Below are 15,712 nucleotides of genomic sequence, written 5' to 3'. Positions count from 1 at the left end.
AACTCAGGCCTGTTTAGCTCGAAAAACGAAGGCCTCATAACGGCATATCATTTTCACACTATTGTGAGCTTCCTACTTTCACTGTGAAAAAAATGAGTTTACATTTTCAAACACAGATATTAACTAATTCTAAAATTGCGTTTTGCTTAGAAAAAGAAAGAAAGTGATTTTTGCGTGTACACTTCCCCTTTAAGATAATCTACCAAATCTAACCAACAAGTACCACTTAGAGATACATAGTTCATGGCTACCTAATCATGACTCAATCATGAGTGTTCATTCCACTTGTCCTACCCCGACATCGGTAACTTCTCCTATTGCTGACAGTGCACTTTGCCGACAGTGTTATCCAAACAACATCATGGTTCAGGGCGCACAATAGCAAATCCTTTCATCCATAACAACCAACAAGGAATAATTTTATACTTATAGTTTATTGTATATATGTATGTATATATTAACATTGATAATAAATATTTGACACATATCACAATGTAAAATCTTATGGTTGACAGTTGATCAGAATGACAAGATCAACATTTCTCACATTGTAATGTTATTACATATTTGAATACATACTTGATAATGAAAAACATTTGACAATTTTAAATCCTTACAATGAAAATATTAAATGCATTTTTAACACTGAAGAGTATTTTACATTGTCAAACCCTTGAAATACTTAATTATCACTGACACTGATAAACATTTAACACTGTTTGTAGACATTGATCACAATCTTAGTCTACCTCCACTCTGTGACTATTGACTCAACACACTGTGGGTTTAGCCATCATTAGACTACATAACCATTCATTTACATTTTCGGGGGCGGTCGGGTAGCCTAGTGGTTAAAGTGTTTTTCCTCGTCACGCTGAGGACCCGGATTCTATTCCCGACATGGGTACAATGTGTGAAGCCCATTTCTGACCCCAGCTGGAATATTGCTAAAAGCAGGGTAAAACCATGGGGACTCCCTCGTTTACATTTTCAACTTTTGTTTTTGATCTACAAAGGGGTTAATTACTGATGTAAACACATAGAGTTCCCCTTTCATCTACTGGGTGTTGAGGGGAAATATATAAACAACAACATGTTTCAAAGCAACTCACAGATTTGTCAATATCCAGAGAGTAAAGTTATAAAAAACATAGTTTATTAATAGTCTAGTCCACAATTGTTGAAAGGGATGCATTTTTCATAGTGTAGACAAAGTGCACTAAAAACCAGCTTTACTGTAGGTGATCAGCACAGTAGGTGAATAGAGACTGAACCCCGACGTTATTGCTTTCATGGATTCAAGTAAATTTTAATAACTGCATGGAAGAATGGAAAGGTTTATCACGGTCAGTGTTGATTCATTTCAGATATGAAATATATGGCAATGAAAATTAAAAGAATATGTCACACTTTCAAGAATAAGGAACATTTGAAAAATAATATTTGAAATAAAAAATAATAAAAATTAAAAAAGTCAGTAAAAAATCATATGCGTCAATGGCTCAGAGCTTTAAAGTAATTGGATATAAATCTGACAGTTAATTCATTTAGAATGACTTTTGAACTCTACATCGGTAAAGGGATAATGTCTTAAGTAGATTACCTCAGTGAGGTCATGTTATCTCTGCTGTGGCCTTGACATAAGGTCGTGAAGGTGTAACTTGTTTATCACGACCGGAGCATTGCGGGACGTACTGCCAGTCACTAACGGTACTTGTCATCTGATCAAAGGCACAATAGGCTTACATATAGCCACATGCTTCCAATGAATTTTGACAGAGTGTTAATTTGAACTGATATTCATGTCAAAACAGTATGTACCCAGTGCAGTAGTTAATCTGGGGCACAGGTGGCCCAGTCATTTAAGGGTGGCATAATTCACTGTTCAAACTTCAGAGTTGCTTCCCTTAGGATGCCAGAAACCTATGATCATAAGTTTGAATCCCATATTTAACCATGATTATGTTTGCAGGTTTGTCAGCACCTAACCCATACTCAAGGGTTTTACCAAAATGGTAAACGTCTAAGACTAGCATACCTTCAGGCATTCTTCTCACATCAAACTGACACACGTGATGTAACTGAGATAATGTTCCAAGTAGAAATAAAACCAAACTCACTCACTCCAGGGTTAGAAACTAACAGTTTTAGTCCACTAGTCCTTATAATGATAACATATAGCAAAACCCTTAAAATGGGCCAATTTCTACTAGTCCTTAGGATACCTTTACTATTGGGCAGTTTGGTAAGGACGACAGGACTAGTGCCAATTTCTAACGCTGTCACTCACTCACTCACTCACTCACTCACTCACTCACTCACTCACTCACTCACTCACTCAGTGTTATTTTTGTCTCATTCATTTGAAGAATTGCAGGGCTGTGTCAGCAATGTGTCTGTCTCGTTACATATTTATATGTCATATCTATCTGTAAATTATGCTGTGTTGATGACTGAAATGTTTTCCTGTTTGTTAATTTGTACATTTGATGTTGGAACAAAACACTCAGCAATATTTTATCTGTATTTGTCTGTAAATAACAAAGCCTCGACCAATGGTTGATAGTATGAGCAACAGTCCACACATGCAAACACCCATGACATGCAAACACCCATGTCACAACCAAGTCACAACAAGCAATTCTACCAAACGATTAATTCCAGTAAGGCAAGGACCATTTGATATTCTTGGTGGGGGCCTGGGATTTTAGCGAAAAAAATAAATTGTCTCTGAAAATTGTTGAAAAATGTAATTACCGTATTCGACGTAATAAGCACCCTGCTCTAAAAAGCGCCCACGGCGATATTTGCCAATATCTTGGCTAGTAAACAATCTCAATTAGCACCCCTTCCAAGTGGTTTACGTACACAAGACTTATTTATTTGTGTATAATACACACTCGTATGTTATATGCACCCTTAATTATGGGCAATTAAATCCTGGAAAAATATTTCTGTCGTATATAAACATTTCAGACTGTCAGCATAAACCACGAAATTTATGATCTTTCAACTCAAAATACTATTCTAATAAGAGCCCCCTATTTCTAATTTTGAGAGCGCCCTGGGCGCTTACTACGTCGAATACGGTATGCTCCAGGCTGTTTAAAAAAAAGAAATTGCCTGCTACAAAATATTACATTGTTGCAAGGTGTTTTTAAAAAAAATATTCATGCTCCTAGTTATAAAATATCTAGTTATGTAGCTGTAGCTGCAAGTATCTAATCTTTATATTTCTACAAGATCTCCTCCCCCAAAATATCAAATGATTGGTCCCTAACGTACCATTCTGACGACAGACCCGTGAAGATTCCGGGGTAGAATAGGTCTTCCGCAACCCATGCTTGCTGTAAAAGGCTACTATGCTTGTCGTAAGAGGTGACTAACGGGATTGGGTGGTCAGGCTCACTGACTTGGTTGATGCATGTCATCGATCCCAATTGTTTGGATTGATGCTCATGATGTCAATCACTGGATTGTCTGGTCCAGACACGCTTATTTGCAGACCGCCATCAAATAGCTGGAATATTGCTGAGTGTGGCTTAAAACAACAAACCACCAACAACAAAGCCTACAGTCCCAATTTGCCTACAGTAATGAAACATGATACAGTCTGATGCTGTAATAGGAATGCATGATTGAGCATGACTGAGTGTGTTTTATCCGTACAGGATGAACTTGCCCCAGCTGATCTGACATGCACAAGATAATTGAAAGAAAAATGCATCACATTACGATATATGTCCTTGTTTTATTTTTTAGCAGGGGGCACAGGTGGCCCAGTCGTCTAAGGCGCAGCGATTCGCTGTGCAGATTTGCGTCCCTTGGGCACGCCAAAAACCTATGATTGTGGGTTCGAATCCCGGTTCGCCCCAATTATGTTTCTAGGTTTGTCAGCACCATACACGTGCTCGTTGGTTTCACCGAAGTGGTAAACGTCTCAGACCTGCATCACTTCGGGCTTTCCTCCCACATTAAACTGACACGCCGTGATATAACTGGAATATTGTTAAAAGCGGCGTTTAACCCAACTCACTCACTCACTCACTCACTACTTTTTAGCAGCAATAAATTAAACATTATAATATTAATAGCATTTTTAATGTTACAGTACATTAATACTTATGTGAATTTTCAGACTATGTCAATTAAAGAAAAACTACCGTCATTTCTGGTTGATATTGAGAAGGACTTGGATCGTACAGTGAAATTCTGGCTGGAAAACTCTCACGATGAGGAATTTGGGTTTGTATCCGACTTATATCTGCATCATTGTTGTGATGAAGAATAACTGTTTAAAAATAATGTGGAAGTTACCTTTAAGCCTGAGTGAGTGAGTTGGGTTAAACGCCGCTTTTAACAGTATTCCAGTTATATCACGGTGTGCCAGCTTAATGTGGGAGGAAAGCCCGAAGTGATGCAGGTCTAAGAAGTTTACCACTTCGGTGAAACCAACGAGCACGGGTATGGTGCTGACAAACCTAGAAACATAAATGGGGCGAACCGAGATTCGAACCCACAATCGTAGGTTTCTGGCGTGCCCAAGGGACGCAACTCTGCACAGCGAATCGCGGCGCCTTAGACGACTGGACCACCCGTGCCCCCCCTTTAAGCCTGAAACACATAGGCATGTACATTATTACCTTGGACCAGTTTGGCTTAAAAAATACAAGAATTGGTTCTCAGGCAATGGCTTTTGAAAATATAGTGCAGGCGAGAGGTGATCAAACTAGTATGTAACAAAACAGCTGTGTAAGATTATAAATAATTGTGTGAAATCAACCTGGGAAAGGGTCTTCCTACATAAATGTATTCAGTATTTGACTACTGTTGAACTTGGAATATTTGAGGATTTTATATATTTTTTTAAAAATGGAAATAAAAATAAACGTGCGGCATACTTTATGATGATGCTGGTGGTGCCTGAGAACAAAGACTATTATTTTTTTAGCCTTATATGGCTGTTATACATATAGATGCTGTTGTATATGGTGTTGTAGCTGAAGAAGGTGATGTTGTAGCTGATGTTTAATAGATCTGTGCTGTTGTAGGGAGATGTTGTACTGATGTATGGTTTAATGCTGCTTTGAACAGTATTTCAACTATAATAGAGCATGTGTTCTTTATGTGGGATGAAAGCCTCAAGTGATGCAGGTGTCTGACATTTCCACCTTGGTATAATCCATGAGCATGCTGTGCTGACCAATCAAAGATCAAAATCAGAGGGATTCTGCAGTTCTAACCCATGATTATAGGATCCTGGCATGACAAGGGACACTACTCTGCACAGAAGCCTCAAATGATTCACGGCAACCCTTGCTCTGTTAACATGGAGAATAGTCACCTGTTTCAGTAGGCCTACTTTGTTTAAGGCCATGATAATTCAATTAAAAGTAACCAACCAGACTTCCCTCAAACGTTTGGGGATGGTGGGGTAGGCTAGTGTTTAAAGTGTTTGCTCGTCAAACCTTAGACCCAAGTTATGTTCGCCAAATGATACAACATGTCAAGCCTATTTCTGGTGTACCCTGGCGTGATAATTCTGAAGTACTGCAAACATAAATTATCCTTACTCAGTCACTACCGATTAAGGCTTCCCTTGATTGTGTGCACCATGTGACTGTGCAGCTCAAAGGTGGTTGTCCAGGTATATGAGATGGCCATTTCAAGAGGACCAGGATTTCAGAAATATTATGTCACCTACCTCAAATTTTAAGTAGCCTAAACTTGAAAAAAGTGCAACTAAGTTTTATTGTGTCCATGAATTGAAACTAAGTTCTTCTTTCAGAGGGTTCTTCATCTGCCTTGGTCCGGATGGCCGTGTGTTTGATGAAACCAAGTACACGTGGCTGGAGTGTCGACAGGTAATGCCAAGTGTGCCATTTGATATTAATACTTTACATGATATAGTGTGAATACAGTTATCATTTTGAATATTTTGTTACATGTTAGGTGTAAAGTTGTAGTTGTTATAGGTTTTATGTACGTTTAGGGGGATTGTATTACCTAGTAATGTTTTAAAAACTCACAATCGGTTATTGTCTACCAGGGCCTCATCTTTCACAGTCAGGTGCATGGATTCAGGGGCACAAGTGCATAAAATCGAGGCACAGCTGCATTGAATCAGGTCACAGCTGCATTGACATGGGCATAGATGCATTGAATTGGGCACATCTGCATTGAATTGGGCATATCTGCATTGAATAGGGGGCACAGTGCATTGAATTGGGGGCACAGCTGCACTAAATCAGGGGCACAGCTGCATTAAATAGGGGGCACTGCTACATTGAATAGGGGCACAGCTGCACTGGATAGGGGCACAGCTGCACTGAATAGGGGCACAGCTGCACTGAATCAGGGGCACAGCTGCATTGAATCAGGGACACAGCTGCATTGAATAGGGGGCACATCTGCATTGAATAGGGGGCACAGCTGCATTGAAAAGGGGCACAGCTGCACTGAATCAGGGGCACAGCTGCATTGAATCAGGGACACAGCTGCATTGAATCAGGCACAGCTGCATTGAATAGGGGTCACATCTGCATTGAATCAGGGGCACAGCTGCATTAAATAGGGGGCACAGCTGCATTGAAAAGGGGCACAGCTGCACTGAATCAGGGGCACAGCTGCATTGAATCAGGGACACAGCTGCATTGAATCAGGCACATCTGCATTGAATAGGGGGCACAGCTGCATTGAAAAGGGGCACAGCTGCACTGAATCAGGGGCACAGCTGCATTGAATCAGGGACACAGCTGCATTGAATCAGGCACAGCTGCATTGAATAGGGGTCACAGCTGCATTGAATAGGGGGCACAGCTGCATTAAATAGGGGGCACAGCTGCATTGAAAAGGGGCACAGCTGCACTGAATCAGGGGCACAGCTGCATTGAATCAGGGACACAGCTGCATTGAATCAGGCACAGCTGCATTGAATAGGGGTCACATCTGCATTGAATCAGGGGCACAGCTGCATTGAATCAGATACTGCTACATAGAATCAGTCACCGGTTAACGCATGTTTAGGTATGGATGTACGCTCGGCTCTACAATGAAGTAGAGAAGTACAAGAGACCTGAGATCCTACAAGCTGCAGTGAAAGGTAATTATTCAGTGACTCTCTGGTAAAGTTACTGTGGGTTCACAGACTGCATATGTATAAGTATGTGTGTATATGTATACTTATCCTCTGTTTAGAATATATAAAATGTCTGAATAACCAGTCTCGATTATCTGCCCAAACAGATTCCATTTGGTTGTAAAAGGGCAACGTACAGTCAAACCTTGTTGTGTCAAACTCGTAGGGACCTGGAAAATGTTCGAGATCTCCAGGGTTTGAGACAACCAACAAAGTGAATTTCCAAAAACCAAATGTTTCATGAGACATTATTTGGTCTGGAGGCAACAATAGATTACAAAACGTACCGGGTGCGCACTATACTTAAGAAAATACAGTACGTAGATTTCAGTAAGGGTGCTGGTTGTGATGGGGGTGGCAACTCGGGCGTATCATCGACATCACTGTCACCATCTGGATTGAAAGTCATATTTCCAATACCGTATTCGACGTAATTAGCGCCCAGGGTGGTGTCAAAATTAGAAATAGGGGACTCTGATTAGAATATTATTTTGGTGAAAAAAACAGAGATTGTAAATTTCCTGGTTTATGCTGACAGTCTGAAATGTTTATACACGACAGATATATTTTTCCAGAATTTAATTGCCCATAATTAATGGTGCATATTACACACGAGTGCGTATTATACACGAATAAATAAGTCTTGTGTACATTGATCAATCGGAAGGGGTGCTAATTGGGATTGTTCACTAGCCATTATATTAGCAAATAACAGTAACTTGCTGCCAATGTGTATATAGTAATCAGTTTGGAGGTGTGCTTGTTAATTAGGCTTCATTGGATATTGTCATGTTGTTAAAAGCCTTTGATGCAATAGATATGTTTAAAAGAAGACAAAACTATAAAAGTTAATTAGTATTATTATTGTTATTTAAAAAAAGTAAACATCATTTTTATTTTTATTAGTATTGGATATATAGATCTATATAGTTTTATTTTAAATTATTATTTTTTTATTGTTTCTATTTTTTCTATTTTTTTTATTTTATTTTTTTATTATTTATTTTATTTTTAAAAATCTTTTTATTCATTTATATATTTTTTTTAAATGATTATTTCGCAATGAATATACATGCATTTTAATGTGTCTCATAAGCCTGTGCAAGTGACACAAAAATAAACATTTCTCTCTCTCTCTCTCTCTCTCTCTCTCTCTCTCTCTCTAGTGTTTGTTTCCAGCCATAACTCTACAGCTAATGAATATTTCTACATGAAACAATTATCTATCCAGGCTGTTATTATTTGCTGTTATCTTTTTTTTTTGACTTGCAAACACGTTTTCAGTAACTACTTGAACTAATGTATCTAAGTTTGGGAGGGGGGGTGAGTGGCAGAGAGAGACATTTGTTTTTGAGTAAAAACACATTCTAGTAATGATTGTTTAGGTCTCTGTAAAGTGGTGATCTCGTTGAATGATAATCCAAGTTATGCATCATCTTTGAGATAATGTCCAAGTTCATCCTCAGTGTCTCCATCCAGGGGCAGACTTCTTGCAGCAACATGTGAAGAACCCCGACACCATGAAGTGCTGCCTCAGTCTGACCAGAGATGGTCAACCAATCAAAATACAGCGTACTATCTTCTCTGAGTGTTTCTATCTGATGGCAATGTCTGAACTGGCTCGAGCCACTGGGGAGGCCAAATATAGGGTGAGTAAGAATATTGTGGTGAGGTGGAATGGGGTTTAGTGTCACGTTAAAGATTATTGCACTGAGATATTGAGTTTTATTGGTGTTATGTAAGATCTCTGAGTGCATACTAGCAGTGAGTGTGTCTTAGCCCTATTGTGGTAGCTTGACAGTAGAAAGCTACCTTAGTGGCAGTGGGCAAGTTGACTTGATGGCAAGCGTATCAGGCTGGGCTGGGTGTCAGGATGCAGGGTTTCAATAGGCAGGGCAGCAAGGGGACAATGTGGCAAGGATGCAGGGTTTCAATGGGCAGGGCGGCAAGGGGGCAATGTGGCAAGGATGCAGGGTTTCAATAGGCAGGATGGCAAGGGGGCAATGTGGCAAGGATGCAGGGTTTCAATAGGCAGGGCGGCAAGGGGGCATTGTGGCAAGGATGCAGGGTTTCAATAGGCAGGAAGGCAAGGGTGCATTGTGGCATGATGAAGGGTTTCAATAGGCAGGAAGGCAAGGGGCATTGTGGCAAAGATGCAGGGTTTCAATAGACAGGATGGCAAGGGTGCATTGTGGCATGGATGTAGGGTTTCAATAGGCAGGAAGGCAAGGGGGCATTGTGGCAAGGATGCAGGGTTTCAATAGGCAGGGCGGCAAGGGGGCAATGTGGCAAGGATGCAGGGTTTCAATAGGCAGGAAGGCAAGGGGGCAATGTGGCAAGGATGCAGGGTTTCAATAGGCAGGAAGGCAAGGGGGCAATGTGGCAAGGATGCAGGGTTTCAATAGGCAGGAAGGCAAGGGGGCAATGTGGCAAGGATGCAGGGTTTCAATAGGCAGGAAGGCAAGGGGGCAATGTGGCAAGGATGCAGGGTTTTAATAGGCAGGGCGGCAGGGCGGCAAGGGGGCAATGTGGCAAGGATGCAGGGTTTCAATAGGCAGGACGGCAAGGGGGCAATGTGGCAAGGATGCAGGGTTTCAATAGCCAGGACATCAAGGGGGCAATGTGGCAAGGATGCAGGGTTTCAATAGGCAGGACATCAAGGGGGCAATGTGGCAAGGATGCAGGGTTTCAATAGGCAGGGCAGCAAGGGGGCAATGTGGCAAGGATGCAGGGTTTCAATAGGCAGGACATCAAGGGGGCAATGTGGCAAGGATGCAGGGTTTCAATAGGCAGGACTGCAAGGGGGCAATGTGGCATGGATGCAGGGTTTCAATAGGCAGGAAGGCAGAGGGGGGATTGTGGCAAGGATGCAGGGTTTCAAGGTGTCATGGTGGCAAGGCAAGGGGCAAGTGAACATGGCAACATATATAGAAAACCTACTGAAGAACAAACAAAAAATCTTACCAGTAAGTGGCTTATTATATATTTTGGTTTCCCACCTTCTGACAAAGATTTTTCAACATCTATGTTTTGTTTGTTGTTTAACGCCGCACTAAATAATCGAGTCTGGACAAGACAATTCAGTGATTGACATCAGGATCCACGCATTTGGGAAACGATGAAATGAAATAAACCAAGTCAGAGAGCCTGACCACCCGATCCCGTTAGTTGCCTTTTACGACAAGCATAGTTACAAGCATGGGTTGCTAAAGACCTATTCTTCCCCAGATTTTCACGAGTTCAACAACATCTGTAAAACATGAAATTAAAGTCTGACCTAGTCTTGTATTGCAGGAGGAAGCCATGGCCATGATGGACAAGATCTTGTTCTGGGTCCAGAAGGATGACTCACAGCTCGGGAGGATCCAGTTGCCTGGCAACAAACCATACAGTAGTCTTGCCAATCCCATGATGCTCTTATGCCTCATTGACCAGATGGAGACAATGGACCCGACCCTCGCTGACACATACAAGGATAGCGCCTCCTGGTGTCTCGGTGAGGTCAACAAACACATACAGGTGAACCAAACATCAGTTATGCAGGACTGACATACCAAACAAACTGAAGTTTGTTGTATTAGTTGACCATTCAACATTTTCTATTTTATTGACATTTTTGGTCACATATATGTTTTTCATTTTAAGTTCTGATGAAACTGTTTCTTTAGCTACTAGCATGTATCTGTCTGATATCTGTTTATTCTGTGGACCGGGATACATTAAACAATGAGTGAGTGAGTTGGGTTTAATGCTTTTCAGTTATGTCACAGCGTGTCTCCTTGATGTGGGAGGAAAGCCCGAAGTGATGCAGGTCTAAGATGTTTGGTGAAACCCATGAGCAGGAGTATGGACAAACCTAGAAACATAATCAGGGCGGCCCGGGATTCGAACCCATGATCATAGGTTTCTGGCACACATAAATGACACAACTCTTCACCATGAATTGTGGAACCTTAGACAACTGAGCCATTCATGCGCCCATTTAAATAGGAGGCTTTTTTAGAATCTAGATAAGCGAGGTCACTTGATAGTGAGGTCCATCTTTGTTCTGACTGCCTTGTTTTGAATAGAGCCATCTAGCAGTCTTTTCCCTGATCCGTGGCGACCCTGGTTGGAATAGGTCCCCAGCATTCTGTTGCTTGTTAGAAGACTAAATTGGATCGTGTGGTCAGTATCAGTGACTTAGTTGATTGTGTGTCATTGTTTGTTGTTTAATGCTGCACTCAGCAATATTCCAGCCATATGATGGCGGTCTGTAAATAATCGAGTCTGGAACAGACAATACAGTGATTGACATCATGAGCAATTGGGATACGATGATATGCATAAACCAAGTCAGCGAGTCGGACCACCCGATTCAATAAGTCGCCTCTTACGACAATCTTAGTCACCTCTTATGGCAAGCATGAGTTGCTGAAGACCTATTCTACCCTGGATCTTCACAGGTCTTGTGTATCATTGTAATACTAATTCAGTGTTCGAAATACCTGCCTGCCCGACCGTCCGAGACGGGTTGATTTCAACTCGGGCTGCCAGATTTTCAAATCCCCCTGCCCGACGGTCGGGTTATATTTCATATGTGAAAATATTCTAAATATTTCCCGATGATAAGCATTTATTCACATGTAAAGATGAATGATAAAATGTAACCAAAAAGAAACCCCGTTAGCTTATCCTAAGAAACATATGATTATAGTGGGCAGGCAGGTTTTGGTCAGGGCTGGCAAGTATTTCAGCTAGCCAGTCCTGTGGTATGGCTGAAATTTTTGGGAGTTTCATACCCTGACTAATTGTAATTTGTCGGCCTAATAGTGTGTGAGCCCAATCTGTGTTTCAGAGAGAGGGCAGCGTTATCCTGGAGAATGTGTCTGTCAGTGGAGAAGAGCTGGCAGGCAGCAATGGCCGACTCATGGTGCCCGGTATGGAGTGTATGGCCAGTGAGATCTCCAGCAGCCTAGCTATACTAGTCGACCAAATGGTCAGGCTCGGAGACTTGGTGTGCCAATGTATCCCATCTTCCCGAGGCAAGGGAGTAAAAGTTAAATTTCCACCCTTGCCGAACTAGGCTGGAATTCCGCAGTTACATTTTGGCTAGAATGAGTCTATGCATAGTCCAATCAGAGTTCATCCGGTTCATAAACAAAATGGATTTCAACATGCAGATTTCCGTTGACTGCAGGATTTGCAAAGCATGTGTACTGTCAACTTCTCATGTTTTTAATTAAGGTGCTCAAGTGATTTGATGCACTTCGCCAGGTGAGACCCGTTTCATTTCTACATAGTTCTGGATTATCAATCAGTTCGTCTTGACAGGGCACAGCCATTTTGTTTGAAGCAAATGCAAGTGATATGAGAGATGGAATCTGATTGGTCAGTAGGAGGGGCATAGAAGGGACATAACTCTTAATAGCCACTGGTGGCGCTATGATCGTGCCCAGAAATTTTAGCCTATTTCGGCAAGGGTGGAAACTGGACTTTTGTAGTCTGTTAACACCCTTACCTCGGGAAGATGGGGTGCCCTAATGGCATGGATCGTTGTTCTAAACATCAGTCACTGGTTTGTCTAGTCCAGACTATATTATGTACAGGCTGCTATCATATAGCTGGAATATTGCTGACTGTGGCATATAACAACATTCACTCACCCACTCTTTCTGATAGACCCATGAAGATGCGGGGTAGAATAGGTCTTCATGCCTTCCATGCCTGCCGTAAAAGGCGACTATGCTTGTAATAAGAGGCGACTAACGGGATCGGGTGGTCAGGCTCGCTGACTTGGTTGATGCATGTCATCGATCCCAATTGCGTCGATCGATGCTCATGATATGAATCACTGGATTGTCTGGTCCAGACTCGATTATTTACAGACCGCCGTCATATAGCTGGAATATTGCTAAGTGCGGCGTTAAACAACAACCAACCAACCAACTCTCTATGATCCAGGTCATGCAATAGAAGCTGGTTGGTTCCTCCTTCAACGGGCACTGAAATCAGGGGACTCAACTCTCCAGAAAACAGCCATTGACAAGTTTATCGTCAACCCGTTCCAGACAGGCTGGGATGAGTTGTACGGAGGGCTGTTCTACTTCCTCGATGTCGATGGCCTGTCTCCTACCCAGCTGGAGTGGGACATGAAGCTATGGTGGCCTCACAATGAGGCTATGATAGCCTTCCTGATGGCATACAAGGCTACAAGGGATGAGGAACATCTGCACAAGTTTGATAGAGTCTTCAAGTACAGTTACTCACACGTAAGTCCAGGACCCACTTGCACAAAGCGATCTTAGCGCTAAGATGATTGTAACTCCCATACTTTAACATAGGCTTACAATAGTCTTAGCGCTAAGATGATTGTAACTCCCATACTTTAACATAGGCTTACAACAGTCTTATTATGAGCTCCAGGTAAGCTGCTTATCTGCGTAAAATATGCATCTATTCTATTCATGTGATCTAACCTGAATAGTCGTCCAGTACAGCCTTTCAAACGTTATGTCCATATGTTCAAGTGATCTAATTTGGATAGTTGCAAGTACAACTATTCAAACGTAATGTCCTTCGCCCCATTCTGTTCAAGTGATCTAATTTGGATAGTCGTCCAGTACAGTTATTCAAACATTATGTCCATTCTGTTCAAGTGATCTAATTTGGATAGTCGTCCAGTACAGTTATTCAAACGTTATGTCCATTCTGTTCAAGTGATCTACTTTGGATAGTCGTCCAGTACAGTTATTCAAACATTATGTCCATTCTGTTCAAGTGATCTAATTTGGATAGTCGTCCAGTACAGTTATTCAAACCTTATGTCAATTCTGTTCAAGTGATCTAATTTGGATAGTCGTCCAAGTAAGTCAACTCACCAGTAAGTGCTTGGACCACTGTGCAAGATTGTCATCAAGGGACTGTTGAAAGCATAGTTGTTGAACGAGGTTGGATTCCCCACATGGGTACTTGTCCATTCCTGGTTTCCCCACTGGGATAAGACAGCAATGCTGCTAAAACCTGCATGAAACGTGTGTCACTCATTGTTTAATAGTCTCCCCTGTGCAATGCGGGTTAGAATTGGTCTCCATCAACCCATATTAGAGGCGTCTAACGGGATCAGGTGGTCAGGCTCACTGACTGTGTTGATGCATGTCATTGTGTCCCAAATACGTAGACCGATGCTCATGTCATTTACTGGATTGTCTGGTCCAGACTCAATTGTTTACAGACGTCATGTCATGTAGCTGGAATATGGCTGAGTACAGCGTTAAACAAGAAACAAACAATAAAGAGGCAGTTCTTTGTCCTGTTAACGCTTTTTGATTGAATCTGCCAGGAAAGGTCCTGTGAATCACTTTGCCTCAGAGTGAGTGAGTTGGAGTTTACAGAGTTTTTTTTTAGCAATATTCCAGCAATGTCACGGCTGGGGACACCAGAAATGGACTTCACACATTGTACCCATGTGGGGAATCGAAACAGATCTTCGGCGTGACGTGCGAACACTTAACCCACCTGGCTACCCCACCGCCCTACTTTGCTTTAATCGCTCTATGGCTGGAGTAATGCCGATGCGACGTTAAATTTTAACTCAGGTCACTCACTTTGCTTTAGATGATTAGTCTGAATCCTCTCAAAGTGTAAGCCAATACTTGCAACCCAGTTTTCTTGTGATTAGTTTTAAATACCATTTTTACTTTTCATATTGATTGTATATTGTTGGATGAGTATCTCAAAGTGACATCCTAAACTTTTACTTCCAGTTCCTCTTTCAGAGAAGCAACCCGTCATTGATATTCAGACACGACATTGTTGAATATCTGATTTCAGTTTGTTGATCATGGGTACGGAGACTGGTTCGGCTACCTGGACAGAAGAGGGGAGGTAAAGCAAAACTTCAAAGGAGGACCATGGAAGGGTAAGTTTGTGAATATAGGTTGTTAAAAGATGAGATATCTGTCTTCAGCTAGAATGTGTTTGTTTGGCAATGTGTGAAGCCCATTTCTGGTGTCCCCCGCCGTGATATTGCTGGAATATTGCTAAAAGTGGCGTAAAAACAATACTCACCCACTTGTTTGTTTGTAATGATAGTGTGCGGTGTTTAACTAAACCTTGCACCAAAAACATTGTTCTCCTCCAGTTTGTAAAGGATCAAATGAGTGAGTTGATGTAATCACTGTTTCAGTTTTATCATGGCGTGTCAGTTTAATTAGGGAGAAAAGTCTGAAGTGATGTAGGTGTTAGACGTTTACCACTTTGGTCAAACCTGCTGGCATGGGTATTGTGCTGACAACCTACAAAACATAATCAGTGCTGACCGGGATTCGACCCCATGATAATATGTTACATGCCCTGTTCCCACAGCGGATGAATGGAGGGTGGTCTGTTTTCAGGGTTCTTCCACGTCCCCCGATGTCAGCTAATGTGCATGCAGCTGTTGAAGGACATCATCGCCTCAGAGATGTAGCGCTGCACAGGCACGAGCAACAGTGCCTGAAACCTGGACACCAGCACTGCTTTCTGGATCTTTCTAACTAGACCATTATGTGTGCAGTATGTATTGTGATAGGTAGCAATATATGAAATATAACA

The 15,712-nt window shown here is 41.8% G+C and overlaps 1 protein-coding gene and 1 pseudogene across 2 annotated transcripts; one reads left to right on the top strand and one right to left on the bottom strand.

Annotated features, from left to right (window-relative positions):
* LOC124144300 overlaps positions 1 to 2,048 on the bottom strand; it is a 14,963-nt pseudogene extending 12,915 nt beyond the window's left edge.
* On the top strand, positions 1,090 to 15,712 carry LOC124144264 (N-acylglucosamine 2-epimerase-like). 2 transcript variants are annotated; one of them, XM_046513593.2, is made up of 10 exons: positions 1,090 to 1,710; positions 4,139 to 4,245; positions 5,789 to 5,864; positions 7,027 to 7,102; positions 8,618 to 8,787; positions 10,433 to 10,657; positions 11,976 to 12,057; positions 13,082 to 13,389; positions 14,951 to 15,038; positions 15,514 to 15,712. In XM_046513593.2, the coding sequence occupies exons 2-10, from the start codon at positions 4,142 to 4,144 to the stop codon at positions 15,585 to 15,587; spliced, it is 1,203 nt and encodes a 400-aa protein (XP_046369549.2). In that variant the 5' UTR covers positions 1,090 to 1,710; positions 4,139 to 4,141; the 3' UTR covers positions 15,588 to 15,712. The 2 variants fall into 2 exon arrangements, with proteins under 2 accessions (XP_046369549.2, XP_048252760.1); XM_048396803.1 differs by lacking the exon at positions 4,139 to 4,245 and having other exon boundaries at positions 1,093 to 1,710.

The sequence above is a fragment of the Haliotis rufescens genome, unplaced genomic scaffold (genome assembly GCF_023055435.1).
Source record: "Haliotis rufescens isolate VD_foot unplaced genomic scaffold, xgHalRufe1.0.p SCAF_16, whole genome shotgun sequence".
Classification (NCBI taxonomy): domain Eukaryota; kingdom Metazoa; phylum Mollusca; class Gastropoda; order Lepetellida; family Haliotidae; genus Haliotis; species Haliotis rufescens.
The sequence above is the reverse complement of the archived record's forward strand: the minus strand, read 5'-3'. Positions and strand labels throughout refer to the sequence as shown.